Here is a 16224-nt window from a genome sequence, read left to right as displayed (position 1 = left end):
TGTTCACGTTTTTTAACCTAGTTTTACTGTGTTCCACTATGTCTATTTTCTCTCAAAATTAGTTTGATCTCATTGTAGAAAAAGCAATGGTTTCCATAGCTTCATCTATCAGAGGAAATAAAACTCTTACTGAAGAATAGTGTACTGCATCTTTAAGCAGTAGAAGGTAAACTACCTGCAAATGTGAATTTCTTAGTTTCATTAAAATATATATATATATATATAGTTGTTAACCTTTCGTGTGCCAAAAATTCTAAGTTACATTTTCCTTCAAAGCAATGTACTTTTTTCTACATATGCAGTATGTAGTTAGCATAAAATCACTGGTGCCATGAAAATTATTTTTAAACTTAAATAAATATTTAAATATCATAGAAGAGAGTGGACTCTTTTTTTCTTTGTAACTGGCAGCCGGTCTCACTTTCTCCTCCTTAAAGTTAACAGCCCATAGATAAAAGGACACCAGTGGGGTTTACACAGCTGACTGCTGTGTAAAAGAATCACTTTGCTTAGAGTCACCTATTATCTTTACTTCTCCCCTCCCCCCCCACCCGATAAATACTATTAAGAACTTAGGGACAAATGTATACCCATGGCTGATTCATGTTGAGGTTTGATAGAAAGCAACAAAATTCTGTACCAGCGATTATCCTTCAATTAAAAAATAAATTTTTTTAAAAAAGAACTTAGAAGCTATAAGTGTGGAATGATTTTAAATATGAATTGGACCTCGTTTTTCTGATGAGGAAAAAACAAAACAAATTATTTCCCCAAGGTTACACAGTCTTAGAGCCCAGAGGAGAACCTAGATGGTCCAACTTCTGAACTGGTATTAAGCCTGGAGTAAGAAACAGTGTCAGACTTTTTATTTTGGGGGGCTCCAAAATCACTGCAGATGGTGACTGCAGCCATGAAATTAATTAAAAGACGCTTACTCCTTGGAAGGAAAGTTGTGACCAACCTAGATAATATATTTAAAAGCAGAGACATTACTTTGCCAACAAAGGTCCGTCTAGTCAAGGCTATGATTTTTCCAGTAGTCATGTATGGATGTGAAAGTTGGACTGTGAAGAAAGCTGAGCGCCGAAGAATTAATGCTTTTGAACTGTGGTGTTGTTGGAGAAGACTCTCGAGAGTCCCTTGGACTGCAAGGAGATCCAACCAGTCCATTCTAAAGGAGATCAGTCCTGAGTGTTCTTTGGAAGGAATGATGCTAAAGCTGAAACTCCAGTACTTTGGCCACCTCATGAGAAGAGCTGACTCATTGGGAAAGACTCTGATGCTGGGAGGGATTGGGGGCAGGGGGAGAAGGGGACGACAGAGGATGAGATGGCTGGACGGCATCAATGACTCGATGGACATGAGTTTGGGTGAACTCCAGGAGTTGGTGATGGATGGGGAGGCCTGGCGTGCTGCGATTCATGGGGTCACAAAGAGTCGGACTCGACTGAGCGACTCAACTGAACTGAAGAAAAAGAACAGAAAACACCTCCTATAGAGGGAACAGGATGACCTCACCACCACAGTGACAAACCTCGTGCTCACACGTACTTTCAGCATCCATTCCTTTAACACTATCTCATCTCATTCTGTAACCACTCTATGACTACAGGCTTGGTAACGGTCTTCTAAATTCCATGAGCATAAAAGGTGAAACTAAGGTCCACTGTGCTACTTATTACCCAATCTTGTTTTCAGTTCTACCTGTCCTCCAACCCTCCATTCTGCCACCAGATCATCTTCCGAAAGCAGTTTCCTCCACATTTTAAGAGATTCCTATTAGCTTTAAAATGATATCCAGTGTTCTGTCCCCAGTAAAGTTTTTTTTTTTCTAATCAACAAAAATCTTTGCTTAAAGTGAGCTGAAGAGGAAAAAGCATGAGAACCACTGGATGAGAGTGGTTTCCCATGACGCTACAGATTCACAGCTGCCGCCCTTCTTGGCTAACTGACGAGGACTCAACTGTGTGCACATCCTTTCTATTTTTTCCTTCAAGTTTGATACAGAAGGCGCTTCTCTGCCCTCCTCCTCGTCCCCTGTACACTGGCTGAAAATACTTAAATCTTTGAACCACAGCCCTAAAGCTCTCTGCTTTCCTGGAGAAGTGCCTTTGCAAAGTCTTCTCTGTGGAAAGGTAACTCAAAAGCCAGAATACTAAAACAGGTCTTAAGCAAGTAAGATTCTATCAGTCCCTAATCATTTGCAGTTTCTCTTAGTCTGACCAAGTCTCCATTCACCCCAAACGAGATCATCTTCTTCCTCCTTAATGTCACATAAAAAAAAAAAAAAGTCAGGCATCTCAAAGAAAATAACACCAGTAGAATTCAGAGCTTACACGGTTATGAGATATTATAAAGGCCAACTAACACAAAAGGTTTATCCAGGAAGGAGATAGTGCAAACATAACACACACATAATTACAGAAGCCACATGACTTTAAGCAAGTCTCTGGGAAAAGTGCCTTTCACAACAGAGTACAGTTTAAGGATGTCATAAGGGAGACAATTGTCCTCTATGTGCTTTCTAGATTTAAACAACTGTTTCACTGTAGAGCTTACCATGAAGAAACAAGCCCCCTACTCACTCTCCCTCCTACACTGCCTCAAGAAGAGAGAACTCTTGAATGGACATAAATAGCACAGCTTATGAAGCTACAATGGCAAGAGACCACAAGAGTGAGAAACATCAAGAATGTTCTAACATTTATAGCAGAAGCCAGGCAATTACCACGAGGTATTCAAGGCTTAAATGACAGTACTAATTTGATTAAGAGTAGTTTCACAACATGTTAAGAAAAAGAACAGTTCCCACAGAACCAGCCAAGACTAGAACCCATAAAATTAAGTGGTGTGGAAAAGGGGAAGGGAGCCTAAAGTCTTCCTTTAACTATTTCCAGAGCAGTTTATAACATACCTCGGCTTCACACAGGGCTTCCCAGGGGGCGCCAATGCGGGAGACATAAGAGGTGCGAGTTCTAGCTCGATCCCTGGGTCAGGAAGATCCGCTGGAGGAGAAAATGGCAAACCACTCCAGTGTTCTTGCTGAGAGAATCCCATGGACAGAGGAGCCTGGCAGGCTACAGTCCACGGGATCACAAAGAGTCGGACAGAACTGAGCAGTTAAGCACGTGCACCTGTACAACTTCACATAGCCTTATTTTGTATTTCATAAATTCGTATTTCCACCTTGCTTATCAATTCCTGTATTCCAGCACCAAGAAAACAAGAGAAACCCTATTCCTTATAAATACCCACAACCTTTTAATAAGCTTCAAAATGTGTTTAGTCTTTAATTACAGAGAAGGAAATTATGTAAGCAAAACGTTGGAGGAACTTCCCTGGTGGTCCAGTGGTTAAGACACTGTGCTCTCAATGCAGGGGTCCAGGTTCAATCCCTAGTCAGGGAACTGGATCCCACATACTGCAGCTAAAATCCTGCATACTGCAACAAAGACTGAGGATCCTGCATGCCACAACTAAGACATGGCCCAGCCAAATGAATAAATTTTAAAAAAGACAAAAATGTTATTCAAGGAAATTACATATATCACTTTATTTCTGTGACATACCATTCTGGAAAAATCATATTTCCTCTTAGAAATCAGGCATATTGCTGAAACTATTTAGAACAGTCTTTCAGTAGTCATTTGGCAATGAACAACAGAAAAAGTTGAATCAATAATAACACACAGTAATCTCAGTTGCTGATTTAGTAGGGTCCAACAACAGACACATTCAAGTTGCCACAGCTTCTGAAAACAAGTATTTTTAATGAATAAACGCCAGAAATGGAATTCCATAACACTTTCCCAGGCTACTAAATCTCCTCTGGAGAGTTTAAAAGACAAGGACACATAAAGCTGGCTGGGACCTTCTAGGGTAGGAGCTCTTACTTCTTTAACCATGACCACAGTAATAAAGAAATACATTTTACATCATAAAATACATATGCATGTATACCTACAGCTATGTATGCATGGAACTAAGTTTCACAAAAGAATATTTGTTCTAATTATGTTTGCTATTCTTTACTATTTGTCTCCTTTTCATTTTTTTAGACACTGGTCATGGTCACTTAAGTCACGTCAATAGCTACAATCCAGTCTGGGAAACAGTGGTCTAAAAGTAATCTCACACTGGGTGGCAGGGATTAGTATATTCCAACCCTGTGCCTACAAGCCCTGGGACTCCCTGGCTGTGTCTCAGGAGCCATGGAGAGGAGTGAGGAGAAGGTCAACACAGGGACCCAGGCCCTGCCCAAGTGAACCACAGCCTCTCAGCAATTATCTTGGGATTTCATGTAAGATTTAATTTAGAGGCAAGGGGGAAAAAGTGCTCAGTTTAAAAAATTAAAAGTTTCAAAATCACTCAGATGAGATAACCTTTCAGGATCCCTTCCAGTGTATTTAAGTCTAGAAATAAATATGTATTTCAAACTGTAAAATAAACCACAAATCTATATATGACTATAGAATCAAGGCGACAAAAACAACCAAAACACTGATCACTCAAAGCTTTGTAATTTATAATGCTGGAATTTCTCCACATTCTGCCTGGTTGAAAGTGCTGAAAGCATCACAGTCTCCCCTCCAATGCCCTCCACATCCTACAGAAACAACCTCCAAGGCCTCTCTCTTCCTAAAAGTACATTCTGCTCATAATTCTTATTTACAAAGCAAATTTATATTCGCTAAATAGTACATATTACCAAGTAAACAGACTAAGCCACACGAATTACTAGGCTCCTTAGACAGATTAATTTGAACAAATTGGTGTTTCCAAACCCAAAAGTCCACAACTTTCTTAGTTCATAAAAACATGTACCCTCCCACTGGAATTACCTCCAGCCAAAATATACCGAGTTGGGTGCATAGCATTGATGGAACACACAGAGGCAAGGCATTCTCCACCCAGAAAAGAATGCACCCACTTTCCTGTCTCATGGAAAATCTCCACTCGCCGTGGCTGGGCCATGCTGCCAACTATGACACAGTCTTCCTGCTTAGGGTCCCACACGGCCTGGAACCTGGTCAGCCATCGCCCGGTGATGGTGTTGTGCCTAATGAAACAATTTTTTGAAAGACAGTAAGTGTTAAATAACTCAAAATAGCATGGGCAGAGGGTAAAGATGGCACTGCTCCTAAATGCTGGTTTTCTCTGCCAAGTTTCAAGTTACTGAGTCATCAACGACCTAATCTTATCCTTCCTACAAGACTGAAACCCGGGAGAGAGATGATGTCTGCATTTCTGAATCTCCAGTGCTGAGTACAGTGGTTTGTGCTCAGTGCATGGTCACTGAACATACTGAAATGGCAACATTTTTGTTTGGCTTCCTAACTCAATACACTCCCCTCCTTTTTTTTTTTAGCACATGCAAACACAAGACCTAGAATAAAGAAATACACAATCTAAGTTACTGCTGTTTAACAGAATCTATTTCCCATATTTGTATTCCCCTAATAACCAAACCCTGAAATCATTTTATATAACCTATACAACCGTAAGGTAAAAAGTACTTTGGGGGCTCAAAGAAAAAAAATCACAAGGGAAATTAGAAGATATCTGTACACAAATAAAAATACAACTACCAAAATCTATGGGATGCTATGAAAGCAATACTAAGAGGGAAATTTTTAACAGTAAACATCAAAAAAGAAGAAAGATATCAAAATCAACAATCTAACTACATCTCAAGGAACTAGAAAAAGAAGAATAATCAAAACCAAAAGTTAGCAGAAGGAAGGAAATAATAAAGATTAGAGATAAAAGAATTAGAGAATACAAAAACAATAGGAAAAATAAACTAGGAGCTGGTTTTTTTAAGAGAACAAAACTGGCAAGCTAGATTAAGAAAACAGAAAGTGCAGATAACTAAAATAAGAAATGAAACTGGGACAACTTATGTTACAGAAATAAAAAGGGTTATAATACTATGAACAACCATACACCAATAAACTGGACAATCCAGAAGAAATGAATACATTCCCAAACACATAAAATTTACCAAGACTGAATCAAAAAAAAATAGAAAATCTAACCAGAACTGTAACTAGTAAGGGGATTAAAACAATAACCAAAAACTTCCCATCAAAGAAAGCCCCGGACCAGATGGCTTCACTAAAGATTTCTATGTAACATTTAAGTAAGAATTAACACCAAATGCTCCTCAAACTCTTCCAAAAAACTGAAGAGGAATTCATTCTATGAGGCAAACACCTCTAATACCAAAGCCAGACAAAGACCCTACTGGGAGAAAAAAAGCAAAAAGCCCTACAGACGAATATTCCTGATGAATATTGGTATAAAATTCTCAACAGAATACCAGCAAAAAAATTCAAACAGCACATTAAAAGGGTTATACACCATGACCAAGTTGAATTTATACCTGGAATGCAAGGAAGGTTCAAAACACAAAACCCAACTAATTGACCTACCACCTAAACAGAATGAAGGACAAAAATCATAAGATCCTCTCAACTGGTACTGAAAAACCATCTGACAAAATTCAATACCCTTTCATGATAAACACTCAACAAACCAGGAACAGACAGAAACGATCTCAACATAATAAAATAGGGGTCATATATTAAAGGCCCACAGCTAACATTATACTCAATGATGAAAGACTGAAAGCTTTTCCTGTAAGATCTGGTAAAAGGCAAGGATCCCTTTCTTGCCATCTATTCAACATATTTAACACTGGAAATTTGGTAGAATTAGAAAACTGCATAGGATTAAAGACTACACACACACAGTTAAAACGAAATCTCAGCAAATTTGCAGGATATAATCAACACACAAAAATCAGCTGCATTTCTACACACTAACAATGACCAATCCAGAAAGGAAAACAAGAAAACAACCCCAGGACTTCCCTGGCGGTCCAGTGGTTAGAAGCCACCTGCCAATGCGGGGGACATGGGCTTGATTCCCGGTCTGGGAAGATGACACATGCCACGGGGCAACAGAGCATGTGCACCACAGCTGCTGGGCTTGTGCTCTAGAACCCATGCTCCTCAACTAGAGAGGCTGCCACAATAAGAAGCCCACGCACCCCAATGAAGGGTAGCTCCGCTTACCACAGCTGGAGAAAGCCTGCACACAGCAACAGAAACCCAGCAGAGTCAAAAACAAATAAATATATTTCTTTAAATCCCATGTGTAATAACATCAACAAGAATAAAATATTTTGGAATAAATTTAACCAAAGATATGAAAGATTTGTACACTGAAAACTACAAAGCATTACTGAAACAAACAAAAGACACAAATAAGACACAAACAAATAAAGACACAAATAAATTGCCTGTGGATTAGAAGACTCAATATTGTTAAAATGTCTGTACTACCCAAAGTGATCTGTAGAATTCAACCAATGCAATCAATCCCAAGGGCACGTTTTACAGAAATAGAAAAAAAAAAATCCTAAAATTAATATGAAAGCTCAAGGGATTTTACAAACAGCCAAAATAATCTTTAAAAAGAAGAACAAAGTTGGGGGCCTCATATATCCTGATTTCAAAATATACTACACAAAGCAACAGAAACCATGACAGTGCGGTACTGGTATAGAGACAGCCGCTATGGACCAGCGGGACAAAACAGAGCCCATAAGGAAACGCCCTCGCTCCCGGTCAAATGACACTCAACAAGGGTGCCAAGGCCACAAAACGGGGAAAGGAGAGTCCCTTCAAAAAATGCTTCTGGCAAAACCGGATATCTGCATGCAAAAGAATAATATTGGACAGTAACCCTGATGGCTCAGTGGTGAAGAATCTGCCTGCGATGTAGGAGATGGGGGTTTCATCCCTGGGTCGGAAAGATCCCCTGGAGGAGCAAATGGCAACCCACTCCAATATTCTTGCCTGAAAATCCCATGGACAGAGAAGCCTGACGGGCTACAGTCCACAGGGTCACAAGAGTCATAGATGACGTAGTGACTAAACCACCATAACCTCATACTATATACTAAAATCAACTCAAAGTTGATTAAAGACCTATACCTAAGACTTGGAACTCTTAATAAAACACAGAAGAAAACACAGGGGAAAGTTTCAGTACACTGGATTTAGCAATGATTTTCTGGATATGACACCAAAAGTACAGGCAACAAAAGCAAAAATAGACAAATCTACATCATACTTATAAACTGTGCAAAGGAAACAATCAACAGACTGAGAAGGCAACCCACAAAATGGTAGAAAACATTTGAAAATCATATATTTGATAATGCAGAATATGTAAAGAATTTCTATAACTCAACAACAAACATGATGCAATTCAAAACAAAAGACCTAAACAGACAATCCTCTAAAGAAGATAGACAAATGGTCAATAAGCATATGAAAAGATGTTTATCATCACTGATCATTAGAGAAATGCAAATCAGAATCACAATGATATATTACCTCACAATCATCAGGATAAGTATTGATACATATATATAAAGAGAAATTAGAACCCTGGTGCACTCCTGGAACGTAAAATGGTTTGGCAGCTATGGAAAAACAGTATAGAGGTTCCTCAAAAAATTGAAAATAAAATTATCAGATGATCCATTAAAATCTCCTTTCTGGGTATTATCCAAAAGAATTCAAAACAGGATCTTGAAGAGATAGCTTTACACCCATTTGTTCACTGTAGGCTTTTTCACAATAGTCAAGAGGTAGAAACAACCCAAATGTCGATCAAGAGGTGAATGGATAAAGAAAATATGGCATATACATGCAATGGAATTATTATGCAGCCTTTAAAAAGGGAGAAGATCCTGTTACATGCTAGAACATGGATGAACATCAAGGACATTACACTAAGTGAAATAAACCCATCACAAAAAAACAAATGCTCTATGATTTCACTCATATGAAATACATAAAGTAGTAAAAATCATAGAAATGCAAACTAGACAGATGGCTGCCACAATCTGGAAAAGAGAGAGGAATTAATGTCTCATGGGCCAGGTTCAGTTTTGCAAGACAGAAAATTCTAGAACTCTGTTGCACAATGTGATCACACCTAACACTACTGAACTGTATACATATAAATAGTTAAGGTGGCTGACTTACTGTTACGTGTTTACAATCACAACTAAAAATAAGGTAAAAAACAATTTAAATATATGTGGGCCTCTTCACTGCTCTCCAAACAAAGAACAAAAGCACTGCCCTTTTATTCTCTACATCGCAACACCACCAACAGCCCTTTCTTATTAAAGAAGCATGAACAATGGAGAACCACATTTCTCACTGCCATTCAATGACCTTATCTCTACTGACCCCAGAATCATCATCCTAGATAATTTTTTAAAAATACACACTAGAAGTCAACAAACTAACTATAGTTAATAAAGTTTGAAAAAGGAAATGAAGAGGGGAAATTCTGTGAAAAAGAAAATAAGCATATTAAATATAGCCTCTATAGACTATAAAACTCATGAAGCAACAGTTAACATATATTGCATGCCCTGTCCCCAACTTAATAAACGCTGATAAAAAAGTATGTGTAGGAAGCAGACACTGAGTAAAGTTTGCTGTACAATACATATATTAAAGGTAGCAGATGCAAAAAGAGGATAACCAAACAAAGAAATAGGAAGATGGGGAAGCTAAGCCCAGAAGAAACAGGCGCAAATAAAGAGTGCTTCAGCTAGCCTCTCGAGCAAGTCGGTCTCAATATGATAACATGACTAATTTAGTTTTTGAAAAGTCATTCACCTTAACCAAATGTAACCACTCAGAAGCAGAGAATAGCTACAGACTAAAAGAGACAGAACCTCTTTGTAGACACCGGCAACCTGGAAGCAAGAACTCTTCTGGATGGGATAGGAACAAGTAACCAGGAACACTGGAATATAAAATCAGACCTATACATCTCTTTGATAATCAGATGTCTAACGTATGCAGTCCAACAAAGAGCTCACAGTAACCCAGGGTCCACATTATTTGGCATATGGGCACTGACCTGATGGTGGTAAGAAGAGGAATCTTCGAGGATATACAGCTGCTGTCAAAGATTCTGCAAAATAAACAGCAAGAATAAAGAAGCACACTCTTTTTATTGTTTGAGATTTTTCTGAAATATCATCAGGGTATTTAACAAGTTTTTCACTGGTTCATGATAATGAAATGGTTGTTGTTTTAAAATATATAGGATCAGGTTCTAACAAACCTCAGCTAGCTAATATATTTATAAAAGTTACAAAGAATATTGTAAAATTCAGTTCTTAGAGTTTAGTTTGGAAACTAAACACTATTATTCCAAACTTAAATGTACATTCGACAGTGATAATCCAGACTCTATAATCAGATCCACAGTAATATAGGTCATACCTAACAGATGTCGTCTGAAAATGCACAAATAACCTAAAGTGCAGGCATGTATCGAGAGCAAGTTCCCCATGAGACCTATCGATTGAAGGCGTCATACTGTCACTTCCAGGCTCTGGCAAGACTGGCTGGCCAGTAACTAAGGGGAGGAACTGTGTGGGGCAACTGCAGGAGCTCAGAAGCCTCCACCAGGCACCCTGGCAGAAAGTAGCCACGTCATCACCACCTCGCCCTTCTCCTTGTGCCTAGCTATCCCACTGCCATTTCTTGGCACTAGAACTCTAATTAGATTACCAGAAAGCCAAATCACAAGAGTAAAGTCTGCAGTGCAAATGAACAGGAATGGGACAAGTAAGTGGTCCTTAACACAAAGAAAACTGCATGGGTGGAAAGGGGACACTGGGCTGTGGCTGGGCTTAATGTACTACCTGGCAATGCTCACAGACTTTACAAGGAATTAACAGGGCACCTCTCACACACATATAAACCATGTTCTTCCTAATATATGGGTCTAAACAGAAATTAGGTGATTTTCTAGAGCCCAGCCATAGTATACATTCAACAGATACTTGTTGAGTGAATAATGAACACATTCCAAAATCACTTAAGATAAAAGTCTCATAAATTGAGAACTGCTTGCAATGTTAGGCAAAATTGTGGATTTTAGAAGAGAACAAAATTATTTCCTTCATTGTTGCATTAACATTCTCCACATTTTTAAAAATTGGCATTATTTTCTATTTTTGTTCAACTGGCTTATATTACATTTTAAAATCCATTTTTAGGTAGTAGCTATAGAATGATACCAAAGCTAAAATCATAAAATTTTATCCAATAGTTTGTACAGAGACCCAGTTTTTGCTATCTTTTCTGCCTGCCCATGGCCAAGGGCTCTGCAACTTCAATTCAGCACTTGACTTGTGGGAGGGATCCCACTATCCCCAGAGTAAGAGCTTCTTCCTATGCTAAAATTATCTTCTGCCCAAGATATCACACAGAAGGGCTTCCCTGGCAGCTCAGGTGGTAAAGGATCCACCTGCAATGCGGGAGACCACGGTTCGATGCTGGGTCGGGAAGACCTACTGGAGGAGGGATAGGTTACCCATTCCAGTGTTCTTAGGCTTCCCTGGCAGCTCAGATGGTGAAGAATCCACCTGCAATGCGGGAGACCTGGGTTCAGTCCCTGGGTTGGGAAGATCCCCTGAACAGCTACCCACTCCAGTATTGTGGCCTGGAGAATTCCATGGACAGAGGAGCCTGACAGGTTACAATCCATGGGGTCACAGAGCTGGACACGACTGAGCGACTTTCACACAAGATATCACAAGCCTGATTTCATCAGATTTCAGTGCTAAAAGGAAAGCCTGACATCATTCCCCAGGGTAGTTACAGACCTTCCTTGCCAATCTCAAGAAAATTTAGATTCCAAAACTGCTGAAATGATATTAAGTACAAGTCATTGATCTTTGGGAACCTAGACATGGCTACAAAACAATTAACGCTAGTGATTTAATAAGAAGTAATAGTAAACAAAGCTACTGGTTAACGAACACAGTAATTACAGACTTAACAATGTATTTCTGTCTTCCCAATTTACCTCAGCTTACAATCAGCACATGTGGTTACTACTCTGTTACCAGTAAGAGGTGAAAAATAGGCTGAAGCGATGCTCTTTGTGTGTTCAGTTAAAGAAATCAAAGGCTGGTTTCTACTGGGCTTCAGGCATCTTGCATCATAAATATGAATGTCCCTGTAACAGGAGGAATAATTCTCAGTGTTATCACAGTACACAGAGTAAGCCTCTACAATAGCACGGAACATAAATTAAGACACTCAAATATACACTACATTGAAGAACAGTTAAGACAGGCCCCTCTGATCTTCTGTATTACTTTTAAAAACATGGGTATAGATTAAAAATTAGAAAAATTCCAAAATTATAGCATATATATGTAACCAGGTGGGTATAGAGAGACAAGATTCTAGCTGGCTTTCTCATCGCCTCATGAAAAAAGTTAACACAGACTAAGAAATTGTAGGTCCCATTTAACTTGCATTTTTTACAGATTTTCTTCTCAAAAGACTGAAGTAAATGCGCAAGACCAGGGAAAACAAAAATGTATATTTGTTTCAATATTTTCACTATGTATTAAATCCCATTTTAAAGAATCACAAAAAAACTAAAAAAAAAAAAAAAGGAAAGAAAGAAAAACACCCTTAAATTAGCCTAGAAAGGAAAATTATTTGGTCTGTGGGTATCACAAAAAAGTCTTTGTCAATCAAACTAAAACATTATTCCTAATGTTAAAACATCTGTATCATAAAATTTTATGAAGAACATACCTTAATCCTGCGGTGATAAAATACTGTCTCTGCACTGGGTGCACATGAACAGTTCTTATTTTGCTCGAAGATGATTTGATAAGTTTCTCACAAGACGTTCCAGGAGTCCGCCTATCCACTAGTGACATACTTCCATCCCAGTGACCTACTATTAAAGTGGAGGCATCTTCTGTCAAGAAGTCAAAGGAGGAAAAGCTTCTTGTTTCATCTCTATATACCTAAGGATATAAGGAACAATCAACTTAAGTAATGCTCTTCTTTTAAAAAAAATCCAATGCATCAATTCTTTGTTAAAAAAGTAATACAACACTTTACCCCGAATACCTCATTTATCCTCCCATCATCCCCACAAGAAGCACAGGACAAAATGGTCATCCTCTTTTGCAGAGATGGAATCGCAAGCACTGACTGATCAACTCCAAGACTTGCCTGCAATCAAACAGCCCATCCACCCATGCTGGGGCTACATCCCAAATCTCGTAAATCCAATAAACCTCAGTTGCAGATCTACCCTGAAACTTACTAGGAAATAGATTGAATCTGAATTCTACTCAATTGAAATACAAATTGAAACTCAAAAAGCTATATGCACCCCAATGTTCACAGCAGCACTATTTACAATAGCCGAGACATGGAGGCAACCTAAAGGGTGCATCCACAGTGGAGTGGATAAAGAAGATGTGGTGCACATGTACGACGGGATATTCAGTTTCTGTGAAAGCCGCTCAGTCATGTCCCCATGGGCTGCAGAGTCCATGGAATTCTCCAGGCCAGAATACTGGAGTGGGTAGCCATTCCCTTCTCCAGGGGTTCTTCCCAACCCAGGAATTGAACCCAGGTTTCCCACACTGCAGGCAGATTTTTTACCATCTAAGCCACCAGGAACACCCTGATGGAATGTCAGCCACAAAAAATAACAAACTAATGCTATTTGCAGAACCATCGATGGACCTAGAGATTGTCATTCTGAGTGAAGTAAATCAGATACAGACAAATACCATATATTGCTTACATGTGGAACCTAAAAAAAGGGTACAAATAACAAAACAGAAGTCGAGTCACGAATGTAGAAAATAAACTGTGTTTACCAGAAGATGAGGGAGGGGTGGATAAACTGGGACTGACACATACACACTAATATATATAAAATAGATAACTAATAAGAACCTGCTGTATAGTACACAGAACTGTCCTCAATACTCTGTAAAGGTCTATATGGGAAAAGAATCTTGTGGATAATATGTGTAACTGATTCACTGTGCTGTACACTTGAAACGTAACACTGTAAATCCACTATACTTCAATAAAACTTTTTTTAATTATATGGACAGTAATCACATCACTGGTTCCCAGGGGCTTGGGAAGGAGGAGAGGACTAACTGCAGAGGGTCATGAGGTAATTTTTTTCAGGTGATGGAAACTTTCTATATCTTGATTGCAGTGGTGGTTTCATAAGTTTGCCAAGATTCATAAAACTGCACACCTAAAATAGGTAAGTTTTATAGTATGTATTGTATACCTCAATAAGCCTGACTTTTAAAAAAATAAATAAGTGGAGAACTTTGACAACTCAATACTAAAAATACAGATAATCCCAGTAAAAACCCCAGTAAAAACAGGCAAAGATCCCAAGAGACATTTCTTTAAATAATTACAATAATTACTAATAAGCAAATCCCCGTCATGAACAACAGCCTTGTCATGGTGAAGGGACTTGTTTAACTCAATGACACTATGAGTGATGCTGTGCAGGGTGACCCAAGACAGGTCACACTGAGGAGTTCTGACAAAATATGGCCCACTGGAGAAGGAAATGGCAACCCATGCTAGTATTCTTGTCAGGAAAACCTCATGAACAGTATAAAAAGGCAAAAAGATAGAACACCAGAAGATGCACACCGACCTCCTCCAAATCGGAAAGGGTCCAACATGCTATGAGGGAAGAGCAGAGAGCAATTACTAATAGCTCCAAAAAGAATGGAGCAGCTGGGCCAAAGCAGAAATGATGCTTAGTTTTGGATGTGTCTGGTGGTGAAAGTAAAGTCCAACGCTATAAAGAACAGTAGTGCATAGGAACCTGGAATGCTAGGCCATGAATCAAGGTAGATTGGACACACTCAAGCAGGAGATGGCAAGACTGATCTACAGATCGAGAATCCCAAAAATGATGTTATTTATCCTCAACACCACCTTGCTAGACCACAGACCAGGAGCCTAAAGCTTTAGTTACTGACACCTCTGCCTCAGCTTCAAGGCGTCTAACAGCTGTCTGTTGACAGAATCAAGTCTGCACGTGGGTTTGATTTGGTTCACTATTTCTTTTTTCCCCTTCTTAATTTCTTTTTACAGTTTTACTGAGATGCAGTATTTCCTATACCATAAACTTCACTCTCACCATGTTTTTTAAACTATGACTTAATTCACAACACTGACATTTAAAAAAAAAATCTTAGATCAACTTAGGAATCAATGAACTAAAATGGACGGGAATGGGCAAATTTAATTCAGATGACCACTGTATCTACTACTGTGGGCAAGAATCCCTTAGAAGAAAAGAAGTAGCCCTCATAGTCAACAAAAGAGTCCAAAATGCAGTACTTGGGTACAATCTCAAAAATGAAAGAATAATCTTGGTTCATTTCCAAGGCAAACCAGCTGAGTTATTTAAAATCCTAAATGATGGTGTTAAAGTGCTGCACTCAATATGTCAGCAAATTTGGAAAATATGTCAGCACAATAATCTGAGTCTATGCCCCAACCACTTATGCCAAAGAAGCAGAACAGTTCTATGAAAACGTACAAGAACTTGTAGATTTGACACCAAAAAAAAAAAGATGTCTTTTTCATCATAGAGGATTGGAATGCAAAAGTAGGAAGTCAAGAGATACCTGGAGTAACAAGCAAGTTTGGCCTTGGAGTACAAAATGAAGCAGTGCAAGGCTAATAGAGTTTTGCCAAGAGAATGCACTGGTCATAGCAAACACCCTCTTCCAACAATACAACAGACCATTCTACACATGGACATCACCAGGTAGTCAATACTGCAATCAGACTGATTATATTCTTTGCAGACAAAGATGGAGAAGCTCTATTATAGTCAGCAAAAACAAGACCTGGAGCTGGCTGTAGCTCAGATCATCAGTTCCTTATTGCAAAATTCAGACTTAAATTGAAGAAAGTAGGGAAAACCACTAGACCATTCAGGTATGACCTAAATAAATCCCGTATGATTATACAGGGGAGGTGAAGAATAGATTCAAGGTATTCCATCTGGTAGACAGAGTGCCATAGTTCTTCAAACTATGGACAGAGGTTTGTAACACTGTACAGGAGACAGTGACCAAAACCATCCAAAAGAAAAAGAAATGCAAAAAGGCAAAATCATTGTCTGAGGAGGCTTTACATATAGCTGAGGAAAGAAGAGAAGCAAAAACCAAGGAAGAAAGGGAAAGATATACCCAAGTGAATACAGAGTTCCAGAGAACAGCAAGGAGAGATAAAAAGGCCTTTTTAAATGAACAATGCCAAGAAGTAGAGGAAGCCAACAGAATAGGAA

At 38.8% G+C, this 16224-nt stretch overlaps 1 protein-coding gene and 1 non-coding gene across 2 annotated transcripts in view; one reads left to right on the top strand and one right to left on the bottom strand.

Moving 5' to 3' along the window:
- Positions 1-3335: 3335 nt before the first annotated feature.
- TRNAE-CUC (transfer RNA glutamic acid (anticodon CUC)) lies at positions 3336-3407 on the top strand. The gene has a single exon. It is a non-coding gene; the product is annotated as a tRNA-Glu (tRNA).
- A 293-nt stretch (positions 3408-3700) lies between these two features.
- Positions 3701-16224, bottom strand: part of WDR76 (WD repeat domain 76) — a 49085-nt gene continuing 36561 nt past the window's right edge. The window contains exons 10-13 of the mRNA XM_068991221.1: positions 12669-12886; positions 11923-12075; positions 9961-10014; positions 3701-5059 (exon numbers count right to left, since the gene is read on the bottom strand). Coding sequence (XP_068847322.1) covers positions 4804-5059; positions 9961-10014; positions 11923-12075; positions 12669-12886 — 681 coding nt within the window. The 3' untranslated portion in view covers positions 3701-4803. The remainder of the gene's footprint in view (positions 5060-9960; positions 10015-11922; positions 12076-12668; positions 12887-16224) is intronic.

The sequence above is a fragment of the Capricornis sumatraensis genome, chromosome 19, assembly GCF_032405125.1.
Source record: "Capricornis sumatraensis isolate serow.1 chromosome 19, serow.2, whole genome shotgun sequence".
NCBI classification, from domain to species: Eukaryota; Metazoa; Chordata; class Mammalia; order Artiodactyla; family Bovidae; genus Capricornis; species Capricornis sumatraensis.
This window is presented reverse-complemented; position numbering and strand designations above follow the sequence as displayed.